The sequence below is a fragment of the Pyxicephalus adspersus genome, chromosome 7, assembly GCF_032062135.1.
Source record: "Pyxicephalus adspersus chromosome 7, UCB_Pads_2.0, whole genome shotgun sequence".
In the NCBI taxonomy this organism is placed as follows: domain Eukaryota; kingdom Metazoa; phylum Chordata; class Amphibia; order Anura; family Pyxicephalidae; genus Pyxicephalus; species Pyxicephalus adspersus.
This window is the reverse complement of record NC_092864.1, coordinates 24,638,912-24,654,615: the sequence shown is the minus strand read 5'-3', so window position 1 is coordinate 24,654,615 and position 15,704 is coordinate 24,638,912. Positions and strand designations below refer to the sequence as shown.

Sequence of the window (15,704 nt, the reverse complement as noted above, 5' to 3'; positions counted from 1 at the left end):
GCTCTTGCACAATGTAAAGTTTCTGTTTGCCTATATTGTAAGTAGGATTCTGAATTAAAGCTCATTCATATGACTGCACTGGTGATTTCCTTTTTTTTTTTTTTTTTTTTTTTTTTTGTTACTCTTGGTGATGTTTACCATTTCAGTTTGGTTTTGATGTGAATGGATCATTTGTAAATGAATCTTTTCTTGTGACTAAGTATTTATAAATGTTCTGTGGTGTTTTGCCAGAGCTCCTATACACTGGAGAGGCACTCTGTTCACTTCTGACAACAATATCCTGATGCTGTCTGAGTTACAGACAAATCTCCAGCATCAGTGATTTTGTTGTTGGTGGTAAATCAAAGCAGCTAAGCCACCTTTCTGGAATCACCACACTTGCTGTATTCCTATATATATTATTTGGTGTTGTATTTCCATTTACTGCCTTAAATTTTTAATGACTGAAAGGTAGAGCTGTGTGAAATAAAGATTTTCTCTGGGGAAGTGAAACTGGCAAACTAGTATTTTTTTTTCCAGTTTTGCTGATTAACATTTTGAAATCCTAAGCACATCACAAATCTGTGTTTCTAGGATTGTCTTCCAATATTTCATAGTGCTTGTTGTGATCTTCTCTTTGCTATTGATTATCATACAAAAATATATTAGTAATAAATCTTCTGGTTAAACACAAGACAAGTCATTTCAGGGCGTCTGTAACCCAGCCTTTGATAACCAAATCTAGAATAATAGTTGATAGTTCGTATTCAAACGATAATTATTGCACGTGTGTACCTAGCCTTAGGATTTGTGGCAGTCAGATGAAGTAACAAAGTGACAATGTAATATTTTTATATGACGATAAATACGAGCATCCAACATACCTTTTTAGTAATCCTGTAGACCAGAATTGTTGGCTAATGAGAAGAATGCTACCCCCCATACGGGCAAAATAAAGTTCTCATTGCTCACAGAACGCTGCTGTAGAGTGTTATAGGCTGTAGACATTTTAGCCCACGCTATTCTGCATTCTGCACTTCCCCAGGGTAATATATAGGATCATAAATATTGGGTAGGACAAAGTGCTTTGCTAAATACGGCTAGGATACCTGAGTACCCTTAGTTTCTTCCTCTCCCCTACTACTAGATCAGACTACTAAAGGTTTGTGCAGGCATTAAATAGGTGTTAGCAGACATGGCTAAGCTTGCTGGTGACATGCATTTCTCTCAACTTTGCAACATTGTGTCAAGACTATAAACTATGAATTGGGTCATTTGTTGTACTGAAATTCTAGTTACATTGTCTCTTCCTATATATGAGCTGTCAATAGATAACAGGTTAAATAGCACACCTGAATGCTCTGCTGACCACTTAGTTTACTTTCAGTTAAACATGTCTAAATGTTTTCTCTGTATAAGTAAAGACTTTCTTACATTTATTTACTTACCTGTTCTGCTGAATGGTGCCACAGCAAGACTCTGAAATGAAAATGTAACATCACAAAGATCTGCATTCTTTCTTTGGAATATAGATCTATACATTTTTCCCGAAGTTTGCAATATTTGGCTTAGGCTGCAAAGGGGCATCAAAAATTGTACATTACATTTGAAATTTTATTGAAATTGACCTTTTATAGTAAACATTATGGCTGGGTGTGCAACGGGAGCCATTTTTTCAGAATTGTTGTTCTGAAAGGGGAAAGCTTTCTGTTTGATACATAAACTTAAATAAATGTGTCATTTATCCTTTTTGTTTTCCAGCGATCTGGCCTTGCGGAATTGTTTCTTGACATCTGATTTAACAGTGAAAATAGGAGACTATGGCATAGGATTCAGTAGGTATAAGGTAAGGATGTTTTTCCTCATATATTTAGTGTACATTTGATAATACTGCCAATTCAGTAAGAAGTTAAATTTTAAGTTTAGTCCTCTTGTGTCTATCATAATGGTAGTATATGGTGGGGCTGTCATCGGAGTTATGATGGTGTCTCCACTGTTTAGTCTCTTCCATAGAGAAAATATGGTATTAATGTTGAGTTGTTTCATGCTTTTCCCCCATTTGTGTTTATAGGCAGATTATATGGAGATCTCCGAAGACAAGTTCATTCCTGTTAGATGGACAGCTCCAGAGCTTTTGACAACCTTTCAGGATAGAATAATAGTGGCAGACCAAACCCGGCCTAGCAATATATGGTAAGCCAAGGAAACTTGTGTGCCCCAGTTTTGTTTTTTGTTTTTTTACAGACGATGGCAATGAAGGTGTTTCAGAGATATTATAAAAATACTGCAGAAAAACAGAGCAAAACGGGCAGGTGTTAAACATTTGATGATATTAGATAACATTGGATAATTTGCCGTAGGAAACTGTCCTTTTTCTCCGTTATGTCGTGCACCTTGTATATAAACAGTGTCTTATTATTTAGGTCACAGTATTAGCTAGAATTGAGCTTCACATCAGTGCCTAAATTAGGTCAGGAAAGCTGTAATTAAAGTTAGTTTTGGGTTGCTAAAGTTCCACTGTCCTGGAATATCTGGTGTTTCCTACTGGTCATATTCTAGTAGCACCCTCATATATATATTTAGATGGCACCCCAAAATACCAGGGTGCTCTGCAATGCCAGTTTTGACCACGGTATCAAACCACCATGCTCAATACTTCTTTTGTGGTACAGATTGCACCTATTTTTTCTTTTCTTTTTTTTTTTTTGTTTATGTTTGCTTTATGTTGCGTATCTTTTTCTTAAAAGCCAATATACTGATATAGAACATGCTTACTATACTATGCTCAAAACCAGCAAACATGCTGAAGCAGTTTTGTATGGTTTTGACTGGACAGAAATAGAGGCATTTCATAACTTATTCGTTATACCAGAGGCTAATATACATCATGGTGACTGAATTACTCTTTGTAGAATGGTTTGTTTGTAGCATTGTGTTGCACAGCATTTTTGTTATTGGCCTTTACATTTTCTCTAAGCTGTATAAATTATGCATTGACTGGTCTGCTTTTAATTATTTTACTAACACCCTGCTTTTTTCCCCTCCCAGGTCTCTTGGTGTCACTCTCTGGGAACTTTTTGACAATTCTGCTACTCCTTATGCAGAGCTTTCTGACTTAGATGTTATAACTCATGTCATAAAAGAGAAAGAAGTTAAACTTCCAAGACCTCAACTAGAACAGCCATATGCAGATAGATGGTAATATGTTATTCTCAATATTTGGTTTAATGCCTGTGCATCTGTATGTTTGTGTCCTTTCAGGCAGTATTGGCAGTTTGAGGTTGTAAAGAATAGTTGGTACACTAGATTTATTTGTGTGTAGCAAAAACCAGCAGCGGCAAAGTTTATGGTGATTTTGGTCCTGCTATTATGAAGGGCTCTTATGCTTGCTCTTTACTGGTTTACTAATTTTATTTTATTTATCATAGAATACTTATGGGTGCAGAGTGATAACTACAACAGAAGCATGTCAACATTAAAGTCGTAGTGATATAGGCTGCCATCCTATGTTTATGCCAGTAATATAAACCTATGCTTAGAGAAATGTGGGACATTATTTCTTGCCTTCTTGGAATACTAGATCCCTGGCCATCCACTGTTCTGTATCTGTGTTTGGAAAAGGCATGCAAATCAAAAAACCTATAAAACAACATCCAGGTAACTGCAATTTTACACAGAAGTGGCAGCCTACAATTATTTCCTCATAACAGGTTTCTTTTAAACGTTGCCACAGATGTGTGAATGTCTTAGAGTCTGGGTTAACGGGCTTTGGTTTTTGTCATTTATATCAGTTTGAGACATTTGACTTCATTTAGAGATCATAAGCGGGTGCTTTGACCTCCAGTTAACCATCTTCTGTACTGTACTTAATACATCTTCAAGCAATGTTTGCATGGATTTTTATGGTGGTGCAGTAACTGCCTATAGTCACCTAGTCAGTTCTTGTATATAAATGTCTGCCAGCTTATTGCTGGATCTATCATGCTTCTGCACCAGATCAATTATGAATTATACATTAAAGGGGACCTAAACCAATAAAACTGTGCTGACCCCTGAATTTAAAGGGTTGTTTACCCTATTATATAAAGTGGAAATCCCGCGTTTAGGTATGCTTTAAGTTTTATTTAGTCTTTCTTCCCCATTGATGTGTTTTTCAGTTTTTTAAATAAAGTGAAGGGAATTTTTCCTTTTCATTATTAAAGCATTTTGTAAATGGCAAGTTCTGATCTGGTATATTAAATCTGCAGGTCCACTATGCCCATCTCATATTAATGACTCTCAGAATGACTGTGAGCCGAATATATTGTTGATTTAGAAACAGCATGCAAATTACTTTTCTAAACACAGCTGCAGTCTTTACTGGATAGAATTATAAATTCATGTATTTATTTTCTGCCTCAAGTAGCTTAGGTTTAATATGACTTTACAAGGTTCCTTCCACTTTACTACTCTGCCCAAAAAGCAAAGCTTTACAATGAGTTTCCTTTTGTAACCTTGCAAATTATTAATGAACATAGCAGGCCATATTGGAGTTAAGTGTAACATTTGCAGAGTGCATGTATGATCACTTTTGCATTTGTCGGACCATGTGTGGTGTAGCTGATCTGAGTGTGTTCGTTGCTTTATTGAGAATAATCCATTATTAGTGAGTCAGTGCAACAGTTGTGGATTCTTCTGTACTGTACTTAATACATCTTCAAGCAATGTTTGCATGGATTTTTATGGTGGTGCAGTAACTGCCTATAGTCACCTAGTCAGTTCTTGTATATAAATGTCTGCCAGCTTATTGCTGGATCTATCATGCTTCTGCACCAGATCAATTATGAATTATACATTAAAGGGGACCTAAACCAAGAAAACAAAAGAAAAACACCTGGAGGTACTACTGTTTTTTTTTTTTTTTTTCCAAATAACTAATTCCTTGGCTCCTAATGTGTAGTTTGGCAGAAACAAAAATTTAGCGATTACATCTGCCGGATGTAGTGTAACTCATGCACAGAAGTTATTTAATACAATAAATAAACTTGATCGCCATCTCCACAAAAGATTGCCGTGGAGTTGGCAGTGAAGATGATTGTGCCCATTCCTGCAGCAGTGAGAGTTCTGGACCTGGTAATGCTGACTATGGTAGAAGCTAACCGCCTACCAGCGAGTTTAGTTCCCCTTTAAGATCCTTTAACAAGTGAGAATCGCATCAAGTAATAATACGCAGCTTGTTTTCTGGACTGTTGTGCTCATGCCGCTCATTTATCGCAGTAGATGGCCAGGTCCAATTTTCTGTCAAAGGCTTTTAACTAATAAAAAAAATCTAACAAATCCCAAAATCATTTGCTTGGGCTTAACAAATGTAATTTTCATTGGAAGCAATGCAGAAAGCTGTTCTCACTGTTCTTTTTTTCCCCATTATCTTTAAGGTATGAAGTGTTGCAGTTTTGTTGGTTGCCTCCAGACCAGCGACTGACTGCAGAAGAAGTCCACAGACTGCTGACATATCTCCGCATGCAAAGTCAAAGGGAAACAGAAACTGATTTTGAACAGCGTTGGAATTCTCTTAAGCCAAACACCAGCAGTCGTCAAGCTGCAGCAAGCAATCTTGCATTTCCCATCTTGGATCACTTCACTGGTGATGAACTAGGACGTGAATTAGATGAAGTTCTCACCGTAACAGAGACTAGTCAGGGTCTCAGTTTTGAATATGTATGGGAGGCAGCCAAAGAAGATCATTTTGAAGAACATACTCATACGGACTCTGACACCACAGTGAATTATAATAGCATATTTTTTCCTGTACCTGTAGATGTATTTCAAAAATCCATTTCTGACCTTGGACAAGAAAAGCAAGAACATTCTAGCAGAGAAGAGACCCTTGCAGTTCCAGAAGTTGTACCAGTATTTGATGCCCATAATGTTTCTGTATCCAATGAATATTACATTCAGTTGGAGGAACAAGGTGAGAGCCGAATGGATTTTAATCACCAAGGTGACCACAGAGAAACAAAAGGTGAAAATTTACAGTTTATTGCCCTGAGCGAACTTAATTCTTCAGGTTCAAGTAAAAATGAAAATACCCTGGATGTATCTTCTCGCACTGCATTGCCATTCACTGAACCAGCTAAAAGTCAGAATGAGGTGTCCCTTTGTGACCTAACCAATCAAAGCCGAGTCCAAGCTGATGCTGGTTCTCTTTGTTCAAAGACTGATTTCCCTGATAAAAAGAACATTTTTGACACAGATGCCATGAGTTTGGAAAGCATACCAGAATCAAATCTGGGGTTTGAAGATTTCAAAGAACTTTCTGACAATTTTTTATTCTTGAAAGAGAAGAACATGCTGTCAGACAGTCTGTTTGCAAATGATCCTATATTAGATTATACAAAACCATTGCAGAGTAACCTGGATTCAAAAAATGTTTTTGAAAACACTAGAAGTTTGGACATTGAGCTCATGTTAGCAGAGCTCGATGCTTCATTTCTTAATATCTCAGGGGAACAGGCAACAGTGGATCTTGAGAAAAACTCCAAACAAGAGGACTTGATACATTCGCCATTGGTAGATCAATTGAAGCCTGCTGCTTGTAATTCGTTCTCAGATCTTTCCATAGACACTGATCTGCATGCAGAAAATGAAAGCATGCCTGTGTGCAATATAAAAAATGGTAGGAAAGATGAAGACTCAAAAAGTATGTCTTTTGAGTCAGAACTTTTTGATGTATTGAATGAAGAAAGTGAAGGACTAAAATCTATTAGTCACAGCAAAGATGTTGTGGCTCAGGAAAATATTTGTAATGAACAAATACATTCTGGATTTGATGACAGTTTAGCTATTATAGATGGTGACAAATCAGCAAAGCATGTAAATGGAGAAAGTATTTTAAATAGAGTTTCAGTGAAATCTACCGCTTTATCAGATTCAACGAGCCAAGACAGTTTGTTAGATGATACCATATCAAATTGTACACAGTCTTTGGTACCATCTATAGGAACACCCGATTCTCTGGATTCTTTAGATGTCCAGAATATATTAGACACTGAAGATTCACACAAGTTTGTGCCATCTGATAAACCAGCTGATAGTGGATATGAGACTGAGAACCTTGAATCTCCTGAGTGGACCTCGCATGTGAATGGTCCATCAGGCCATTCTGCAGATTCAGAGACCTCTGCTTTTACAGCCCCTGTTATTATAATATCAGAAGTTGGACAAAATAATTTGGAGGATAATGAGCAAGATCCTGACAGTAAAACTCTGAATTCTGCTAATGGCGGTCACAACTCTTACCGTGACTCTGCTTATTTTTCTGACAATGATTCTGAGCCAGAAAAAAAGTCAGATGTTTTGGAAAATCATGTTCCCGAAATAAAAGATTCAAATATTTCTCAGTCTTCAGAAGAAACAGAAAATACTTTCAAAAAGAGTGCACCCAAAAAGTTGCTTATTCCAGAAGAGTGGACAGAACAAACTTCTACTGCAGATGACAGAGTATTAGAACAGGACGAGGAAATTGTAAATCCATTTGGACCTTCTGAGGTTTTCTGCTCAATGCGCTCAATCAAAGATATACCATTTTTAGGCCATAATGAAGGACAGAAATTGAAAGAACCAGATATGGAAGGCAAATACTTAGGAAAGTTGGATGCTACCGGCCTCCTTGATTTGTCAGAAGATGGCATGGATGCAGATGAAGAGGATGAGAACAGTGATGATTCAGATGATGACATAAGAGCTTTCACCCTTCATAGTTTCAGCTCTGACAGTGATGACGACACTGTCCATCCAGTTCCTGTTGTTCACATGGAAACAGATGATGGGAAAAACTTAAAAAGTTTAATTAAACCATACAAGCCAGCTTCAAAACGATTACTTGGGAAGAGCAAAAAGGCTGTGAGCTTTTTTGACGATGTTACCATCTATTTGTTTGATCAGGTAAATGTTTGCTAATGAATATGACCAGATGCAAAAAACATAAATATCCAAGAAAGTGTTATACATTTTAAAGTGTATAGTTAGCCTTAACATGGAAGCCTGCCAAATATTTGAAGATGGACATTGATAACCATGTCTTTGTGTATCTAGAAATATTTACTCGGTGCTTACTGTATGTGCCACATAATTGTTCAGCTGAACTACTCCTTATAGTTAAAATGCAGTTTGGTCAGCCAACCCAATGAAAACAATGCAGATAATTTTAGGTAGATTTAAACCCTAACTAAATGACCAGAAATTTTGCTAAAGAGCTGTGCATTGTAAACAATGATAAAGTTTGTTTTTCATCAGTCGTTGTTACATCTCTGTGCTGCTGGCCTTGAGACTGTTTTGAAATGGCCACTGTGGAGCAGTGAAAAGTTTTTGAAATGCCGATGTTAAGTCCCCTTTTGGAATCCCATGTGACAGGGTTATAATGCTGGAGCAAAGTTTTCATTTTGAGCTGAAAAAGGGTAGCAGTGAGTGTTACCTGACTGTAGACTAGTTGGAGCTCAGTATTTGAATCTGCTCCAAACTTTACATGTTTAATGCCATACAAATAAAATGAAATCCAATCATGGTAAAAATAAGTTGCATTAGATTATTATTATTATTATTATTATTATTATTAATATTATTTATTATTAATAGATATTTTTATTAATAGTAGTTTTATAGCACCAACATATTACGCAGCACTGTACATTAAATAGAGATTACTGTAATGAGGTAAATAATGGTTTGGGTTATATTTTAAAACTATTTTAGATCTATTACTTTTACAATCAACATGGTCTGTGCTTAACAAATATTTAAAACATGACAAATGATAGTTTCCTCTAAAAAAAAAAAAAAACACACAAAAATAAAAATCTGCACATAAACTGTATCAAACCACAGTTCATTCCTCATTATACAACAAGGATGTACAAAGTGTTCGGGAATACACTTTGTACATCCTTGTTGTATAATGCAGCTCACCATCTTCTGTTGACCTCTTTAAAGTAGAAAGGTCATACAGAAATCTTATTTGTGCACTTTGCATCAACCTAAGTAAAAGCAACATGCGGGTCCACAACATACACAGACCCTAAGTTTTTAAAAAAGCCCCCCCCCCCATAGGTTACTTCACTGTGAAAGGTGCAAAGTTATTTTTTATTTTTATTTTTTTTGTAGGAAACGCCAACCAAAGATTTGGGCACTCGAGCTGTGGACTCCAGTAGTCCGGTGTCCAACAGTAGTCAGTTGTCCCCATCTGCTCCGGGATCCCGGTTCACAAACTCTGAGAGTTCAACTGATGAAGAAGGTATGGGATATTTATAGTGATGTACTGCATTTGTTTAGCTTATGATATTTCATTACCAGACCAAGCAAAGTTTATTACCTCTGGTGACTGTTTAAAGCCAAACTAAACCCGCAAATGATTGGTGTCATAAATGTTCACATATGCATATAATATATATATACTCAATGCTATATTAATATTTTAAGGTACTCCTAAGAAATTCCAGGGGTCTGTCGTGTAAAACTTGTACTCTCAGCTTTATTTTTTGTTCCTCCTGGCAATTGCAATAATTTAAATTTGTCCGTAATACTGTTTACTATGCTCATTCACTCATTCAAGATACAAATTGTAGAGCAGCAACGTTTATGTTTTAGCTTCCATTTACATGAGGTCACATTTATCTTTTGTCCTTTACATCAGTGGTCCTGAACCTTTTGCACGTCACGGACCACTAAATGCACAGACTTCAAACCGCGCATGCGTGGGGAGCTGTGTGTCACTTAGAGGAATAAACTTTTCCCCCAAAGTGAAGTCATGATGCCAGAACCCACCCTCTCTCCCATCACAGGCCTGAGCCTGCGATGTCTCCGGTGGACATGGTCTGCGGCACTGGCCAGAACTGTGGCCCACCTGTCGGACAGCTGTTTTGCAGACCGGGGGTTGGGCACCTCTGCTTTACATTGACTAACTTCAGAGCTTAAAGTAAACCTGGCAGTTTGATTTATTCTACTTGAATGTAAACCCATCCAAATTTAAACCAAGGTACTTATTTTCATCTGAGAACACAGGAAACCCGCTTTGACTTCAGTATAAACCAAGGGCGCAAAATGTGTAAATCAATAGAAATGCCAATAAAATTGATGTGAATAAATACTTCCATGGTGTTATGTTTGTTTTTAAACATTTCAAATGTAATTGTTTTGTTTTTCCAGTTTACAGGTTAAAGTTTTATGTACTTTTGAGTTGATTGTGATGGGTCACTTGCTCTTAAAGCGTACCTAAACTCACAATTTTCATTTTACATAAAAGGGTACACAACCCTTTTATGTAGAGTAAAAATTCTGTGTGTGTGTTTTTTTTTTTGTTTTTTTGTTTTGTTTTTTTGTTTTTGCAAAGCAACGCCCCCTAATTTTCAATCGCCTAGGTAGTCGAGAATGAATGGGATCGCAAACCCTCCCAGGATACCTATAGGCATGGAGGCTCTTGGGGGCTCCTTCTGTGCATCTTGGGCATGTGCAGAAGGAGCCTTTTTGCGCAAAACGAAAAAATTTCCTGATCTCACGCATGCACAGTGAGATCTGCAAATTTTTTTTTTCATCCTACCTCACCCAATCTCGCGCCTGGGTCGGGTGACGTAGGAAGAAGAGGAGAAGATGGCGGTGCTCCGGGACGACGCTGGACCGGATGCAGGACACCCCTGGAGCGATTGGACTGGATCAGTTCCTCTTTAGGTGATTTTGTTGTGCTTGGTTGTTCGCCACCAGTAGATGGAATTGTGTCCTCATGTAATGTAACAAACTCTCTATGACTGCATGTGTCTGACAGCAGTAGTTTGTTACAAACTTTACATTAGGAAACCGTGCCATCTATTGCTATGAGAGGAGTTTAAACTGGTATTGTCTTTCTACTGGCATGTTCAGGGCAAGAAAACTTTTTCGTCTATGGTTTTGGTTGTTTGGTGCAATGTAGACATTTAGTTTAGTTTAGTCTAGGTAAAGGTTCTTTATTCTAAGTTACCAATTTTGCTAGGGACACAATTGTACAATTGTGTTCTAACTGGGCAAAAGCTGAGTAAGATCAATAGAACCTTACAAATTTGTACTTTGAGTGTGAAAAACCCAAAATAAAAAAATGTATAATTTACTTTGATTACCAAACTAGCTATGAACTGATTTGTGAGTAGTCAGGTACCGTATATTTATTTTTTGACCTAAAAATGCCATTGGAAAAAATCTTGGTTTATACTTGGGTCACACCACTAGATGTCCTCATGTACCTGTGAATTTCTTTGTTTTTTGTGCCTAAATCACATGTCTTGTCACTCTTTTAGGAGGTGCGTTTGAATGGGATGATGACTTCACATCTCCAGATTCATCATTTTTAAACAAACCAGCAGCAAACCTCATCAGTTCCAAGCTATCTGTTAACCCTTCAAAATACTTCTCGCCTCCACCTCCATCTAGAAGCCCTGATGAAAACTGGACACACACATCCTCCTATTCAAGATTTTCAATTTCACCAGCAAATATTGCAAGTTTTTCCCTCACGCATCTAACAGACTCAGATATTGAACAAGGGGGTAAGTACTGTAATGTCAGAAGACATCCAATAGCTTATAGCTTCCTTTTGTTAGAGCACAGCTTTAGTTCTGTTTTAGGACAGCATGAACACATTGAAACTTCTCAAGTGTGAATGAGCCCTCAAATTTTAGCTGTGGGCTAAAATTAAAAAAAAAAACAATTGAAATGCATTGTCTGCTAGCACAAACTTCCTTCTGAAAGTGTCAGCTGTAAAGGTTCAAGTCTGTGGTGCTTTCTCTTCAATGGGCCCTACAATGCTAATACGTTGTATGTAATATACAGGTAGTTCCCGGGTTACATACACAAGTTAGGGACTGTAGGTTTGTTCTTAAGTTGAATTTGTATGCAAGTTGGAACATGTACATAGTTTTAATAAATGCAATTAGGACAGATGTTTTTCTCAACATACTCATACTTTTCTCGGTTACTGTATAAAATCCTCACTGTGAGTTATTCACAAAAAAAAAAAATCATCTTTATTGTGCATTGACATTCATTAACTTCTGGAGCAAGCTTTGCTTTAATATGCAAAAAGAATCAACTGCAGACTTTGTTTTGGTCAATAAAGAGTTACAAGAGGCTGCAGAAAGAGCTCAACCCCCTAAGATCACAACAACCTCAGCTGTGTGTAGCAAAAGATTTCTTCTGCAAGTCATGCAAACCTCCGGTCTCCCCCCATCAAGCCTCCATTCTGCAGGCAGTGTGCAGGGAAGCCGTTTCTATCTAAGAGTCGTCCATATGTCGGATGTTCTTAACCTGGGGGCTACCTGTATATTAAAATACTATAATTTACCACTAAAAAGCAAGAAACGTGGGTGGATCCAATCTAACTTCAAAAAAAGTACTACTTGTCAGTTTGTACATTAAACATTTACATACAAAACATTTAATCATATTACAAATTATATTTGACTTTCAATCCTATTGTGCCACCAGAATGACCAGTCACAAGTATCTAGACTGGTACATAGTAAGGAGCAATCTTGGGGTTTTTGGATTAAAAATGGTTGTTTGCACTTGCATTATGCCAGCTGACAAGCGATAAGATAACAATTCCAGTGGCAGAACTTTTCTGTTCGGCCTTACATTATAATTTCCAGATTAGGTATAAAGTGACATTGAACTAATGTGTGATTGAAGCAGATGTGTGCAGGTATGAGAGACGAGCAGCTGGGAGCTGGGGCTGAAGTTAATAGTTAACTGCTGCAAAACATAAAAAAAAGTCCACATTCACCAGACACAGCCCAATAGATCAGACTTAGAACTGTGGATTGGGGTTTTCTCTCCATTGGAATTTGATAGCAAAAATTCTATCCAAAATGTACACAATTTTTCTGTGTGTGTGTGTGTAAAGATAGATAGATAGATAGATAGATAAACATCTCACAAGTTTAGCCTTCTGTATTGTGTTTGACAGTTTATTTACAAAGCAAAGTTTCGGTTCCATTTTTTTTCATTCCACCATCCATCTGAACCTTAAATTGATCAGGAAATTTTTTTAAAAAACACGTTGATAAGTGTAAATTAGAAGTTTTCTTTTGGAACATTTAACTGAACCTTTATTACTCAGATACTTATATTTGGATACCGTTATATCCAAAATTAGAAGAAAAAAAGTTTTGGCTTGAGATAATTCTTTAAATATTCATAGTACTGGCAGCCTATGCGTTGGCTGTATGGCCATGGACACTTTTGTATTTCCATATAATCTCATCACTGCAAATGTTTTGCAGGTACCTTCAAAGTCCTCAGGAGTCATTGGTATTTTATCAATCTATAGCAGTATGCACAAATTTTGGATGGTTGGTGGAATTTGAAGACAGGTTCGAGTAACTTTGCCTGGGATATCATGTATGAAGCTGTTTTTAAAACTTTGTGGTTTCTCCATTTTCAGGTAGCAGTGAAGATGGTGAAAAGGACTGAAAAACCTATGGTTCCCTGTGACGGCACCTTTACACCATTACATTGTCTTTAAAGGAGCAATCTCGGATCGTGTAATCCTTATAACATTGGCAGCAGGAGGTCGGGCACGCGGTGTATATTTCCTATTGTACAATCTACTTCCTCATCGCTGCAGTCTACTGCCATGCTCAGTGATCCCAGCACTCCTTACCTTCTTCCTATGTAAAGCTATTACTGCATTCAGTGCACATCATACAGGTTAGAAGTGTAAAGTAAAATCTAGTACAATGAACTATGTATATTGAGGTATATATTTATCTTTATCGTGTCTGTGCTAATGTAATGAAAAGAAATCTTACCGTGTATCTATTGATGTTTAAAACACTATGTATTGATGATGATTGCACTGTTCTATTTCTTGCATATCTGTACAGAATTTTTTTTAATGAGGGGGGGAAACCACTGCTTGCTCTAAATTTTATCTGTTGATCGTGTTGATATTTGTTCCTTGCATTGTAGATTGTGAATGAAGCTGCTCCTGAGATTTCTGATCTCAGCATCTTATATGCTGTATCTTATTATATATTGTTGTTTTCTCGGAAGACAGCAGTATATATATATTTTTTTTTTCAAAGATTTTGGATCTACTTTGCACATCCATGATGACAATATATTGTATGCGTTCACTCCTTAATATATATAAGACAGTTCTGATATTCCCTAAATTAATGTGTTTTAATGTGGGTTTGCATATCCACCTTCTGTACAACTGCAGCCGTGTTACAAGTCTATAGGGATTACAATCTGATAGACAGATTGCAATGACTTGATTTGTCCTATGTAGACGTATTTTAGCAGAGGAAGAGAGGTAGACGCATCCTCGGATTGCAGTAGTGCATGCTTAATATGAATTGGAACCCGCAACTGCCGTTCTAGAAAAAGATTGAAACCTCTCGCTGCTGCTCTCTTCATGTTGTGGTGGAATATTTTTCTTGGCGACCATTAGTGATGGCTCAAAGAAATTCAGAATTGTCCCTGAAATGGATATGAGATATCTTACATATGGGGCATTGGCGGCAATTTGTTTTTTTTTTTTGTTTTTTTTTGTTTTTTTTTTGTTTTTAACTTAAGTTTGGGTAAAACCCTTCTAATGGGTACAGAGACTGAAATCACACTACATAGGGTCTAACCCCATCCCACGCCAACAAAACTCCAAAACATTTATCTGATGTTCCGTTCTTGCTGGGTTTTTATTCCAGTTTTTGTATGCATGTCGCCATGGCTGTGCTAGGGGAAGTTTGGTTGGGGGGTATAAAGGAAATGAGAATTTTTTAGTAAACCACAGTGGGCAGAAGTGTGTGAATGCTTGCAGGAGCTGCTTTTTAAGAAGTGAAAAGGTATTTAGTAGATGGGTTGACATACAATGACCCTGTGCTGATAGGGGGGGGGGGGATATTGATACAGAAAAACTGTGGAGGGAGAAACCAGGTTTGGGTTGTCCTGAAATTATAAAAGGTTGTGTCCATTTTTGAGCACCTTTAGTCCTGTCAAATTGCACATTAGTTATTTTTCCAATGGGTTTGCCGCCCTGTAGAGCAGCCCATGAAAGCTCAAACCAGCCTGTAAATGCTTATAGACTCGCCAACATTTTCTTCATATTCCCTTATCATCCTTGCACTTTCTCCATGAATATTCTGCTCATCAAAACTAGCATTGACATGGACAACACTTAACAAGTGTGCAGGAAGGAGAATTAAAGAAACATTACATTTCTCACATAATCATCATAACAAGATCTGCCTTCCTTTACAGTATTATGTGCTTCTAAATGACAGGTTCACTTTATGCAGATATTTCTTCCATCAAAGCAGCCTTTGACTGTTCATTATATTTGATTATTTTCCTGAGCTTAAAGTAGTTTGGGCCCATTACCCCAGGATTCCCTGCAATGTTCGGGGTGCAAACATGTAAAGAAGCAAACATGGGTTGTACTGACTTTACATGACTCTACATCATCATAACATACAACACACTAGGCTGTCTCTGCATTTCTCCGGATTATTGTTGATGGTATATGTACTGAACTTTACTAAGACTTCTTTATGAGCCTTTGTCATGGTTTGCTGCATCACATGTTGGTGTATAACACAGTGCTGCTCACAGTTTGTCTTGTAGTATTTTCTGTCTTCTTTTTATTTTCTGAGTCTGGTGGCTCTGTAACATTCATTTTTTGGTTGTTTCCTCAACCACTTTCCCAGCCTGGTTATAAAGAAAAC

The 15,704-nt window shown here is 37.2% G+C and overlaps 1 protein-coding gene across 1 annotated transcript in view; it reads left to right on the top strand.

Moving 5' to 3' along the window:
- LMTK2 (lemur tyrosine kinase 2) overlaps window positions 1-14,880 on the top strand; it is a gene marked incomplete in the record, with an annotated part of 51,969 nt that extends 37,089 nt beyond the window's left edge. Inside the window, 7 exon segments of the mRNA XM_072417838.1 lie at window positions 1,741-1,825; window positions 2,051-2,172; window positions 3,028-3,177; window positions 5,394-7,902; window positions 9,118-9,247; window positions 11,277-11,525; window positions 13,421-14,880. Of these exon segments, the coding sequence (XP_072273939.1) occupies window positions 1,741-1,825; window positions 2,051-2,172; window positions 3,028-3,177; window positions 5,394-7,902; window positions 9,118-9,247; window positions 11,277-11,525; window positions 13,421-13,449 (3,274 nt within the window).
- Between the last annotated feature and the right edge of the window lie 824 nt (window positions 14,881-15,704).